At 38.7% G+C, this 12,460-nt stretch overlaps 1 protein-coding gene and 1 long non-coding RNA gene across 5 annotated transcripts; one reads left to right on the plus strand and one right to left on the minus strand.

Annotated features, from left to right (window-relative positions):
• Positions 1 to 288: 288 nt before the first annotated feature.
• On the minus strand, positions 289 to 3,058 carry LOC123136640 (uncharacterized). 2 transcript variants are annotated; one of them, XM_044556063.1, is made up of 3 exons: positions 1,615 to 3,058; positions 559 to 784; positions 289 to 463 (listed from the first exon to the last, which is right to left on the minus strand). In XM_044556063.1, coding segments are annotated over exons 1-3 (1,572 nt in total). In that variant the 5' UTR covers positions 2,960 to 3,058; the 3' UTR covers positions 289 to 462. The 2 variants fall into 2 exon arrangements, with proteins under 2 accessions (XP_044411998.1, XP_044411997.1); XM_044556062.1 differs by having other exon boundaries at positions 289 to 784; positions 1,615 to 3,054.
• A 2,650-nt stretch (positions 3,059 to 5,708) lies between these two features.
• On the plus strand, positions 5,709 to 8,580 carry LOC123136641 (uncharacterized). Of its 3 annotated transcripts, XR_006467173.1 has the most exons (4): positions 5,709 to 6,045; positions 6,133 to 6,364; positions 6,508 to 8,295; positions 8,374 to 8,580. It is a non-coding gene; the product is annotated as an uncharacterized lncRNA (long non-coding RNA). The 3 variants fall into 3 exon arrangements; XR_006467172.1 differs by having other exon boundaries at positions 5,710 to 6,045; positions 6,550 to 8,580; XR_006467171.1 differs by having other exon boundaries at positions 5,712 to 6,045; positions 6,508 to 8,580.
• Positions 8,581 to 12,460: the final 3,880 nt, after the last annotated feature.

Here is a 12,460-nt window from a genome sequence, read left to right on the forward strand (position 1 = left end):
ATTCCCGATCCACTATTTGTTTTTTTTAACAAAATAAACTATAGAAATGCAAGTACGGTCTCCCTTACAAGGCACGGAGTGCCTTCTGCCTGCTAGTCATAAAACTAGGTACTGAGGTGGAAGATGTGGATAAATCACAAGTTCATTGAAAATACGACGGTCGAGCAGAGAGACGAAGACCCTGCAGCCTGACTCGGCCTCCCCATCTCTTGCATGGGGCTATACTGCTGCTCCACCACTCGGAATCAACAAGTAAGAAGTTCTCAGACAATAACAAACGCAAAAATATTGACAGTAAAACATTAGTCACTCAAAGAAATAAAACAAAGTTGCTTGGATTCAGAGTATAACAATCGGACAAGTTAAGCTCTGGTGAGACGAGCCTATACAAGTTCCACATAAATCAAGTACCCATGTCTGATAATTATTTTTGGCACAATCCTCATAAATCAGTTAAACGAGCTACTCCCTCCGTTCCAATATAGATGACTCAACTTTATATTAACTTTAGTACAAAGTTAGTATAAAGTTAGGTCATCTATTTTAGAACGGAGGGAGTACTTGATAGCAATTTCAGCATCGGGCGTCTGTTCACCAAGTCTCCTTGGGCAGCTCCAGGATCTCGCTTGTAGCAACTCCAAGGTCTTCAATACCCTCTTATTCACAGGCGGCCTTGTGCGGGTTGGTTCCTTCACATGCACCCTAGTTGGTTTACCAGTTCCAAGATCTTTGTCAGTTCGCTTAACAGCTTCTTTTTCAGTTCGTTTAAGCTCTACTGCTGTGCCTGCATCAAAGTGTTACAGCCCATGTTAATAAAAAATGGTCAAGAACAATAACTGGTTTATTTTCCATCAACTAGAAGAAGTACCCTTATTGTCAGTTACTAGCACAAAAATAAGACACCAAAACGTGCATCTACAATCACTTATTCAGGTTGGCCCATGTTAATAAGGACCTCGTTGTCTTCTCAAATTCAATTTCAATAGCCATGCCGGGAAAATCTTGAAACCAGTTTCTTGCCTGCTTATCCTCTCCCATTATAATGTTAAGGCAAGCACGCAATTCACTTAATCAACAAGCATATGTCCTAAATGCAATGTGCAGTTTCCCGCAAAAAAAAATGCAACCTACAGTTTCTCAACTTGACAAAAATCCAGCAACACTGAAGGAACCTGAGAGCTGTGTACTTGTGAGTCCATTTCCACACCAGTTCTTTTGCACAATTTGACAAGAGTTAGACACAAACACAACACAAGTTCAGTACTCCCATTGAATAAAAACGTGGAGTAACTTATTTCAGCGAGTATTTAACATGGAGTAACTTCAATTTGACAAGGGTTAGACACAAACACAACATAAAAACTGTACATAACTACCCATACGAATAGCCTCCCATCACATCACATTGTCATAATCAAGCAGTGGCTCTGAATTAAGTGTGCCAACTTGCTAAGCTCTAGCTCAAAACAGCTTGGTCGTTCAGACCCTACCAAAGCATCAAATGCAAAACAAACTTTATATGTCCCTGGATTTTCAGCATGACAAGAAGGGCATTCATACCGATAGTAACACACAAAAACATAGAGCACGTAGCAGAATACAAAAGTTAGTTACCTGTATTCTTCCTCGGATATTTGCAGATCTTACAGGTGCAAAAGGCAGGCACGCTAATGAACTTCTTCTGGGCATCAAGCTCGGCTACTCCTCGGAGGGCTTTGTTCCTCACATCGACAGCAATCACCAACTCCAATTTTCCCATGTGCCTGGGTTTGGTAGTATAAATAAAGTAGACAATATCATCATCTATGCTGATAGTAGGGTATGCCATCAGAAGTTTCGGCAATATTGGCACGGTGTTGCTGCCGCTCAGCCTAGACAGCAGGTTGCACTGATGCGGGTTGCTGGTATCCATGCTAACATCATTGGCTTCAACTCGACAGTCAAGCTGCCAATCAGTGAATGACCCAACTGGTATTGGCATGCTCCATGTTGTGGCCTTCCATCCACCAGGGATCACCTGAGTGATGCTTGACTTAGAGCGCACCCATTCCGAATAGGAATCAGGGGTCTTCATCAACTTTCTTGGTGGCCAGGTTTCCATCTCAATGTACTTGATAGTGTCTTTGTGCCGAGTGATGGCAACATCACGGACATAGTTGGGCTCACATTGCTCGAGGAGACGACCCCAGTTTCCCCTTGCAGGTACAGGTAGTGGGATGTCTTGGAACACTGGTCGCTCCCCGAGTACATCACAGAGGAGGATGCCACGCCAGAGGTCCACCCAGGCTACAGTACCACGCTCACCACCAATTGGGAGAGTCTTGGCCGTCTTGTGATACATCATCTCAGCCTCCACATCGCAAGGCAACGGGACAAGCTTGTCCCTCACAAGCTCCTCCACTGACACAGGTGTGGTGGTCCAACCCTTGGAATCGGAGGAGCGGTACAGGTGGAGGCGGAAATCCCACCTAATGATCGAGTCACCATTGCTCTCGTACACTGGGCACCAACTGCTGATGGCGGCGACGGCGTACCAGGCGCCGTCTTCGCGGCTGAGGAGGGCGGTCGCAGAGTCGTGGAAGCTCATGGGGTGCGGGTTCGGGAGCAGGTCCAGCTGATGGGCTTGCGGCTTGTATACGAAGTAGTCCCAGGACCGTGCATCAAGGGGCGCCTTGAGGTCGATGGGGACGCGGAGGAGCACGAGGTCGGCGTCGGTGGCGACGACTATAGGCTTTGAGCGGAGGAAGTCCAGGTCGGGGCAGCGGACGCAAAAGTGGGAGAGGAGAGGCGGGCGGGCGGCGCAGAAGGTCACCTGGATCGGGGAGCCTCTGCTCGTGGTGCCCCAGGCGGTGGTGCAGTTGTGAAGATCGGCTATGTAGCACCGCGTGTCGAGGAGGACGGCGGCGTCGTAACCGTCGCACTCGGGAAGGGTAGGCGGATTCCAATTGGCGGCAGCCATGGGGGAGAAGGGGAAGAAGGGTTCGGAACTGGATGGAAGGAATCGAGAGAGACGGTGGCAAAATTGAGGGGCTAGGGTTAAGCTTTCTCCGCCCCTGCAAGACAACATATATACGGTCACGGATTGAGATCCAGTGACTTGTTGTGAGCAAGTCACCGTGAACACTATGATGACTGGTTCCCCTCTCCACACCGTTCGATCAAGGATCAACGGACAGATCTGTGTGAACAGCACCCACGAGCTACACTCGTCTACAGTAGACCATCCACAGTACCCCGGTCTACAGTACCATACACAGTGCTCGCGCTACAGTATTCAATCTGAACCGTCCACCCTGCATCCAACGGTTGCCCGCCCGCCAGTTACAACGTGACTTGTTATGGGGAAGCCATTGGATCTCTGTCCTACAGTCACATATCCTCTTTTTTGTTTTTTGAGATGAGACAACACAAATCGGCATTTCCTAACGGGCGCCTCAAGCGCCCGTTTCTTCTGTTGCCGCAAACGGGCGCATACCCCCGCGCCGTGCTAGGCCGGCCCGTTTCCTTCTTTTTCTTTCTGTTAAAAAAATAAATGCGAATTTTTTAAAATTCATGAAATTTTTAAAATTGAATGAACTTTTTTCAAATTGATGAACTATTTTTAAAATTCGATGAAAGTTTTAAAATTCCATGAACTTTTTAAAACGTGAAAATTATTGAGAACAGGAACAAAAATTTATATATGACGAGCGATTTTCAAATATACACTGAACATTTTTTCGGTGTACGTCGAACAATTTTTAACTACACAGCGAACATTTTTGTGATATACATTGAAATAATTTAAAACATATTATACATTTTTTTATATAAGATGAACAGATTTTATACATTCGACATTTTTTTAATGTAATCTGAACAATTTTTAACTACACATTGAACAATTTTGTGATATGCGCTGAAAAACTATTTAAATACCCATTGAACATTTTTCGATGTACACTGAACTTTCCTTACTGACCTTTTTAAAATTTCATGAGCTTTCAAATCCGTGAACTTTTTCCTGAAATGAGTGAACATTTTTTAATGCAGGAACCTTTTTTTAAAACAAATTCGTGAAACTTCTTTTTTTTGTTCGTCAGGTTTTTTTTTGGAACAGCGTGGCTTCAATTATGTATTAATAGTTTCATGGTAAATTTTGCATGTCGAAGGTAGTAGCTCAACAGGTTATTCTGTGCGTGTGGCACGTCGTCGGCGTGAGTTACGGTGATCCATGAAGAGAAGTCGGCCAGCTATTTGATGAACTTTTTTCGAAATACGATGAACCTTTTTTCAAAATTGATGAACTTTTCTTAGAGAATCGTAAACTTTTTTCAATATCGATGAACGTTTTCCATTGATGAACTATATAGAACGGTGATCCATGAAGAGAAGTCGGCCAACTATATAGAACGGTGATCCATGAAGAGAAGTCGGCCAGCTATTTGATGAACTTTTTTCGAAATGCGATGAACCTTTTTTCAAAATTGATGAACTTTTCTTAGAGAATCGTAAACTTTTTTCAATATCGATGAACGTTTTCCATTGATGAACTATTTTTCAAGTTCGTTGAATATTTTTTGAAAATCCATTAACTTTTTTTCCAATTTTGATGAACGTTTTTAAAAACCAATAAACTTTTTTTCAAATTTCATGAACCTTTTTCAAATTCGATGATTTTTATTTTCAAAATCCACGGACATTTTTTTCAAATTTTGATGAACTCTTTTTTGAAAACTAATGAACTCTTTTTAGGTTTCTGATTTTTTTTCCAATATGAATAATTGTTTTCGAAATCCATGAACCTTTTCAAATTCATGGTATTTTTGCAAAAAATTCTGTGAAATAAAATAGCGTGTGACATTTGTTTATTAAGCTTTTGCCGCTGTTAGTAAACATTACCCACAGGAACAGGATAGGTCGAGTGGCTAGTGGTGTCGTATGTGGTGAACTCGAAGGTGTACTGTGTTCGGGGCCTGTACGCTCGGGGAAACGAAAACGGTAGCTGAGTTCGATCGCTAGATCCGTCGCTAGCTTGGCCGCTCGCTAGCAGCCATTTTTTCTGAAAACCACCCACTTTCCTATTTCTTACGAAATAAAAAATATGAAATAAAAACAGGTTTACAACTGCAAACAAAAGTTCATCCATTTGAAAAAAAAGTACTCCCTCCGTCCCTCAATTTTTGTCTTAGATTTATCTAGATACGGATGTATCTAACACTAAAATGTGAATAGATACATCCGTATGTAGACAAATCTAAGACAAGAATTTTGAGACGAAGGGAATACATCTCTTTAAACAAGGTTCATACATTTTTGGAAAAAGTATATCAATTTTGAAAAAAGTTCATCAAATTTGAAAAAAAGTTAATCTGATTTCAAAAAAAGTTCATTGATTCTAAAAAATGTTCGTCTATTTTGAAAAAAGTTCATTGAAATCAATAATAGTTCATCGCAAATAAAAGAAGAGTTCATCCATTTTGAAAAAAGTTCATCAAAATCAAAAAAGTTCATCGAAAATGAAATAAAAAGTTCATCGAAATTCATAAAAAGTTCATGGATTTTGGAAAAAAAAAGCTCATCAATGAAAAAAAGTTCACGTATTTGCGGTCAAGGAAAACAAGGAAAACGAAAAAAACAGAAACCAAAAAAGGAAAAAAAGGAAAAAGGAAAAAGAAAAAAAGACAAATATCAATTAAAAGAAGAATCTACTACCACTATAAAAGGAAGAGAGAGGCAGATCCAAACAATCACACCCATCCATCATCAATATCTAATGGTCAATAATCTTTCTGTGTTTAACGCTGCAACCACGCGTTAAGCCACCATAATCCATCCATCGCTAATCTGCCCCGTCGTAAAAGAAAAACCGCTGCCCGCACGACCCACGACCACGACCTCGACCTCTCGCCCGCCATCTCCATCTCCCAGCCACCCGAGTGCCGCCCCTCCCGGTCGCAACCGCTCGCCCGTCCGCCGCCGCCCCCATCCGCCCGCTGGCTGCCGCTGCCGCCCGTCCGCCGTCGCCCCCGTCCGCCCCCTGGCTACCGCTGCCACCCCTCCCTGGTGAGCGCCTCCATCCTCCTATATCGTAGGTCTGCATCATCGCGTGGACTCTTACGTGGACATTTTTTTATGAATTCGTGGTTGCAGCCTCGCCGGCTCTCCGCTACCCGAGTGAAAGACCTGGACGGCTCATGTGGAGAAAAAAGAGAGGGAAACAGGGAGAGAGAGGGAGAGGGAGCAGAGAACAGAGCACAAAGATGATAGATTCGGGTTGCCGCTGGAAGTTGCTGTTGTGTATTGTGAGCGCGTGCTCGCTGGTGAAGCTGCTGCTGCTTGTGAGTACTCAATGGTGGAGCTGTCACTGCTGTGTGAGGCGCATGTATGTTGCTTTTTGTATGATGCTACTGGTTGCTGTATATTTAGATAGATAACAGACATATTGCACTTAATTTGTCTCTGAACGCAACCTGTAATTACATCTCTTTCTTTTTCTGAACCACTCTTTCTCTCTTACATATGCAGTTATGCACCTTCTCACATTTGAATGGTGACAATTTGTACTAGGATGGGAGGTATTGGATCTGAGTATGTGAAGGAGGAGCAAGATGGAATTGACAAGGCAAGAATTGTTTTCCTTTTAATTCGGATTCATGTTGCCTGACTGATGAAGAGTGAACTTTGTATGAGACTGACGAAAGGGTTGTTTCCGCGCCTCACGAAGCAAGGAAATTTTTGACACCGTCCCAGTATCATGAGAATTTAAGTGACTAAATTAGGACAGTCGTAGGGTTTCATCTTAATTAAAAATAAGAGCATTGTAGCACTCCTTTATAGATGTGACTTTTGTGCTAACAGTAGACGGCTGTATCAATTTTCTGTTTTTCAGCCATGCAAGCAAATCAGTTAACTATAATTATAGTTTGCAGCAACAAAGAAGGTGAATTAGATCTGCTCTCACAATGGAATCAGTAGAAATAACTCCCCGTAGTCATATATGAGGTAAGCATAAGATATTGTTGATTTTTTTATTGGGTTCGATTGATTTATTAATTTTAATGCCGGGGCTTGGTCAATCTATCTTTTTGATTGCTATTTTTACTCACAGATTGCTCTACCAGATTCAGAACTAATTTGTTTACTCATAAGAATTTGGGGCTATTCATATTGTTTCTGGTAGTGTTGCATGCTGGATCTAAATTCTCTTTTATCCATGTATGGAGTGCAGTTTTTATTTTGCACAGACCTGATATTCATATGATTTTTTCAGAGCTGTGTACAATCCAAGCAAGCAAAATTGATTAGTAAGGAGACATGCACATGTTTGTTATAAGTTATAACATGCCTAGAAACAAAGGGAGACCATGGATAAATATGTAAATCTGGTAACTAAATACTCTGTTGTGTGCCGAGATTTAAATCCCATGGGCGCACTTATGATCCCACCTAAAAAGTGAATTTCAAATATTCATATTTCTTATGGATGTCAAATAAATAAAAATGAAGTTCCCATTTTAGGGTTTAAAAAATTGCAATCAAGAATCAATATATTGTAGCATGCATAGATTCCAAGATATAATCAAGTCTAACACATTATGTATGCGTACAACATGTCAAAACACATGTACATGCATATCTCTATTTTTTAGATGAACGTGCATGTACCAACCTTTCCTTTCTATCCATTCATAATTCATATCCATACATGCCTGAACCTTAGCACGTACAAGCAGTCAACTGAACTTTTTTTTTTCATGCACATACTCATCATCACACAAGTACTGATCTTATGGTTACCGGTCCGTTCAACGTATGTGTACACAAACACTATTATCCATGAGTTTACATTGATATTTTAGGTAACCATTACTTGAATATCCAATCTACTACTTGCTATCTCAAGCATGTAATTTAAGCTTAGCTTCTGTTCCAAATTTTAAATCGTAATTAGATGTTTTATTTAGAGCTAGCGTGCGCTGCATTGATGTACGGTGCACATAGTTCTTGATAATAAATCGACCAGATTTTCTATTAACAAATCAGGAAATCGTTGATGCCTTATATACTTGATCAGGTGTGCTTTCAGTAAGTTCTGGAGCAAAGAGCAAGATGCAAGTGTGATTCGGAATCTCATGCTTGGTTTCTCCTACTCTTTTCTGCAGTGCACTTCCAAATTTATCTCATTCCCTAGAGTTATTGTAGGTAATCTCTCATTCCCTGGAGTTACTTTAGGTAATGATTCTAAGAAATCTTGCAGGTAACCATGCTCTTACTTCAGCAATCTTAAGTTATTTTAGTGTCTTCTTTATAACGGTAAATGTTTAAACCTAAAGATTTAACTATTTCCAGGACACGCTTCTATCTACTAATCATATTATTTTCATCTGCTAGGTAATCAAACCGGGTTACATTTGCTGGACTTAAACAAGGATTTTTTTAAGAGAGATATATAATACAACAAAAATTCTTGTTTCGTCTTTGTATATGTGTATGTTTGTAAAACCATTTATATGCCTGCTACTCTTACATGAAAAGTTCATATTTCTTACTTTTGTGACACAATGGGTTGACATATTTATACAAGTGTATGTAAAGACATGTATGTTGTTGCAGTACTAACCTACTTATTATTTATTTGTTATCAGTGCATATACCATGTTTTTCATTTGGTCCCTTCATTGCAACCTTAGTGGTATCTTTGAGTGATCAATAAACTGGGTATGATATTGAGTTATTGACAATACAATTATTCAGGAAACTATCAGCCATAAAAGGTCTGTTGCATCCTCTATGTTGGATATACCATGTTTTTAATACAGTCCCTTCCTTGCAACCATAGTGGTATCTTCGAGTGATCAATAAACTGGGTATGATATTGAGTTATTGACAATATATACAACTATTCAGGCAGCATAAAAGGTCTGTTGCATCCTCTATGTCACTAAGTTAGATGATTAATTCATTGTTTAGTCATGATTTGAAAGAATGATATGAAACTTTGTGATTTTTATTAGAGAAGTACAACATATCGTCGTTGTGTATGGTGGTGCTAATGAAGAACTACTAACTGTCTCAGCTCCAAGAGGCCACCACATACCTACACCATTTTTTTGCGGGGGATACCTACACCATTCACGTATTGTGTGTAGATGAAGTCATTAAAAAATAACTGGACTTTAGTGCACTGTAGATAAAAGAAACTATAAAGCAAGTCAACTCCAAGGTGACATTGTTCTACGTGTTAAGATTGACTTTGATTTGTGAATATGGCGTTTTTCTCGTGCATGTATGACATGAGCTTGTTCCTAAATCAGATATTGTTGGACACACATGCGAAGTGAGGAATTCCTACGTTAGGTTATTCGTGCGTTGCACGTGCACGCTTACTCAATTACAATACATTTATGTGACCGTTAATTTTATGTGAAGACATGTGTATTGGTCGTTTGTTCACGTGCGAGTTTTTTTCATTTTCATTTTTCGAATTTTGGAATCACGGCATTTCAACAATGGAATTCTTTCGCTGGTCAAACAAGACCTATAACTTAATCTAAAATAAATTATTACATTGAAATCATTGAGTGTGACACGCATTTAAATGTTCCAGTAAAACAATACAAAAGTTCATACTTTTATTTTGATTTATTAGGATACGTGCGTTGCACGTGCGCGTTTACTAGTAGGTTAGAAGGTTAACAGGACAGCACTAGTTGGCGGGGTGGTTAGAACAGCCAACAGTTGAGGGGGGGTCGCAGGTTTGAATTGTTAACCACGCTGTCATTTTGTCCTTTTTAGCAGAAAAGGGAGTAGAGCTAACTGGGCCGAGCCCAACCAGCCACGCCTGCAGGCGCCCGTTTGCGAACGGGCGCTTAAGCGCCAAATAGGAAATACCCCATTGCTGCTCTTTGCGTCAAACTGCCGGCGCTTCGCACACGCGAGCGACCGAGCAGCGACACGTTGGGCCGGCCCAGTTAGGTAGACCTGCACGTACAACCACATTAAACAGCCAGCCGGTTTTGGAACCGGTTTGTGGGTTCTTTTCCGGTTTTCTGTTTCTTTTTATTTCTGTTTCAGTTTCATTTCTTTTTTCGTTCTGTTTTTTTTCTTCTTTTTCGTTTTTTTTTCAAGGTTACTTTATATTTTAAAAAATCATGTTTGGAAATTGTTCTTAACTTTGAAAAATGTGAACAATTTTTGAATTTACGAACATTTTTTGGAAGACAACCATTTGTGGAAATTTTGAACGCTTTTCAAAAGAAAGAACAATTTTCAAAAATTGTTCGTATATTCAAAAAATATTCACATTTTCAAAAATTGTTTGGGAATTTCAGAAAATGTTATTTCTTCGTATTTTGTTCACACATTCAAAAATAGTTCGTGCTTACAAATTTTGTTCTAAAAATTCAAAATATATATGTCATTTTCAAAAAGTGTTCCTGTTTTCAAATTTTCTTTTCAAAAATTGTTCATGTTTTGAAAATTTATTCGCAAATTCAAAAAATATATTTTATTTTTGTCCACAAATTCAAAATTGTTCATGTTTTCAATTTTTTTTGCAAATTCAAGAAAATTGATTAAGATTTTCTGAATTGTTCTCCATTTTTTAATTTGTTCTAAAAATCAAAATATGTTCATGATTTGAAAATTTTGTTCACAAATTCGGAAAGTGTTCATGTTTACATAAAAGTTCGAAAATTCATGTTTTTTAATTTTGTTCAAAACCCAATATTTTATTTCAAAAAAAGTTCCAATTTCCAAAAAAATATCACAGATTCAAAAAATGTTCATGTGATTAAATTTAGTTCACAAATTGGAATATGTTCGGGAATTTAAAAAAATATTCCTGTCCACAAATTAAAAAATATTTTCCTTTCCAAAATTTGTTGACATATTTACAAAATATTTCATGTTTCTAAATTTGATTAACAAATTGAAAAAAATGTTCTTAGTTATATTTTTTGTTCGGAATTTCATGAATTGTTCCATTTTTCCAGATGTATGTTCAAAAATTCAAAAAAGGTTTGCGGTTTCAATTTTTTTTCTTCAGAATTTCATAGTTTGTTATGTATTTGAAAAAATATTCCTGTTGTTGAAAATGTGTTCAGAAAATGCTTGCACATTTTCAACATATACACTTTCAAGAAGTACACTTTTTTCAAATCACCTTCACAATTTTTGTTCTTGTTTTCCGAAATGTTCACCAAATTTTCGAAATCTGTTTGATAATCGAAATTTTGTTGACATTTCCTCAAAATTTCTTTTTGTGTTTTCCAAAATATGTTCAATTTTTAAAAAATCTATATGCTACACTACGCGTACAGAAAATAACATTCAAGGGGGAATAACTGTTTTCAGAAAATGTGAGTTTCCTAAAAAGAATTCACGGATTTGAAAAGTAGTTGAGTTTATAAAACTATTCCCGTTCTAAAAAAGTGTTTGAGTTCGAAATTTAAAATATTTCGGATTTGCCGGTAGCTGTTTGTTCTTATAAGTTGGCGCTGGTATATCAACCAGAAACCACTTCAGCTCACTTGGCTAGCAACACTAGCATATGTGTAGGAGATCCTGTGTTCGAATGCAGCACTTTTTGCCTATTTTAGTAGGCTACCAGTAGTCTGCTCGCGACACCACCAATGGGCCAGCCCAGTCGCGTGTGCCCTTATGCGTCGCGGAAGTGTTTGACACAAAACGCGTCGAAATAAAAAATATGAAATAAAAACAGGTTTACAACTGTAAACAAAAGTTCATCCATTTGAAAAAAAGTACTCCCTCCGTCCCAAAATTCTTGTCTTATATTTATCTAGATACGGATGTATCTAACACTAAAATGTGAATAGATACATCCGTATGTAGACAAATCTAAGACAAGAATTTTGGGACGGAGGGAGTACATCTCTTTAAAGAAGGTTCATAGATTTTTGAAAAAAGTATATCAATTTTGAAAAAAATTTAATCTGATTTCAAAAAAAGTTCATTGATTCTGAAAAATGTTCGTCTATTTTGAAAAAAGTTCATCGAAATCAATAATAGTTCATCGCAAATAAAAAAAGAGTTCATCCATTTTGAAAAAAGTTCATCAAAATCAAAAAAGTTCATCGAAAATGAAATAAAAAGTTCATCGAAATTCATAAAAAGTTCATCAATGAAAAAAAGTTCACGTATTTGCGGTCAAGGAAAAAGAGGAAAACGAAAAAAACAGAAACCAAAAAAGGAAAAAAAGGAAAAAGGAAAAAGGAAAAAGAAAAAACGACAAATATCAATTAAAAGAAGAATAGGTTAGAAGGTTAACAGGACAGCACTAGTTGGCGGGGTGGTTAGAACAGCCAACAATCGAGGGGTGGTCGCAGGTTCGAATTGTTAACCACGCTGTCATTTTGTCCTTTTTAGCAGAAAAGGGAGTAGAGCTAACAGGGCCGAGCCCAACCAGCCACGCCTGCAGGCGCCCGTTTGCGAACGGGCGCTTAAGCGCCAAATAGGA

The sequence above is a fragment of the Triticum aestivum genome, chromosome 6B (assembly GCF_018294505.1).
Source record: "Triticum aestivum cultivar Chinese Spring chromosome 6B, IWGSC CS RefSeq v2.1, whole genome shotgun sequence".
In the NCBI taxonomy this organism is placed as follows: domain Eukaryota; kingdom Viridiplantae; phylum Streptophyta; class Magnoliopsida; order Poales; family Poaceae; genus Triticum; species Triticum aestivum.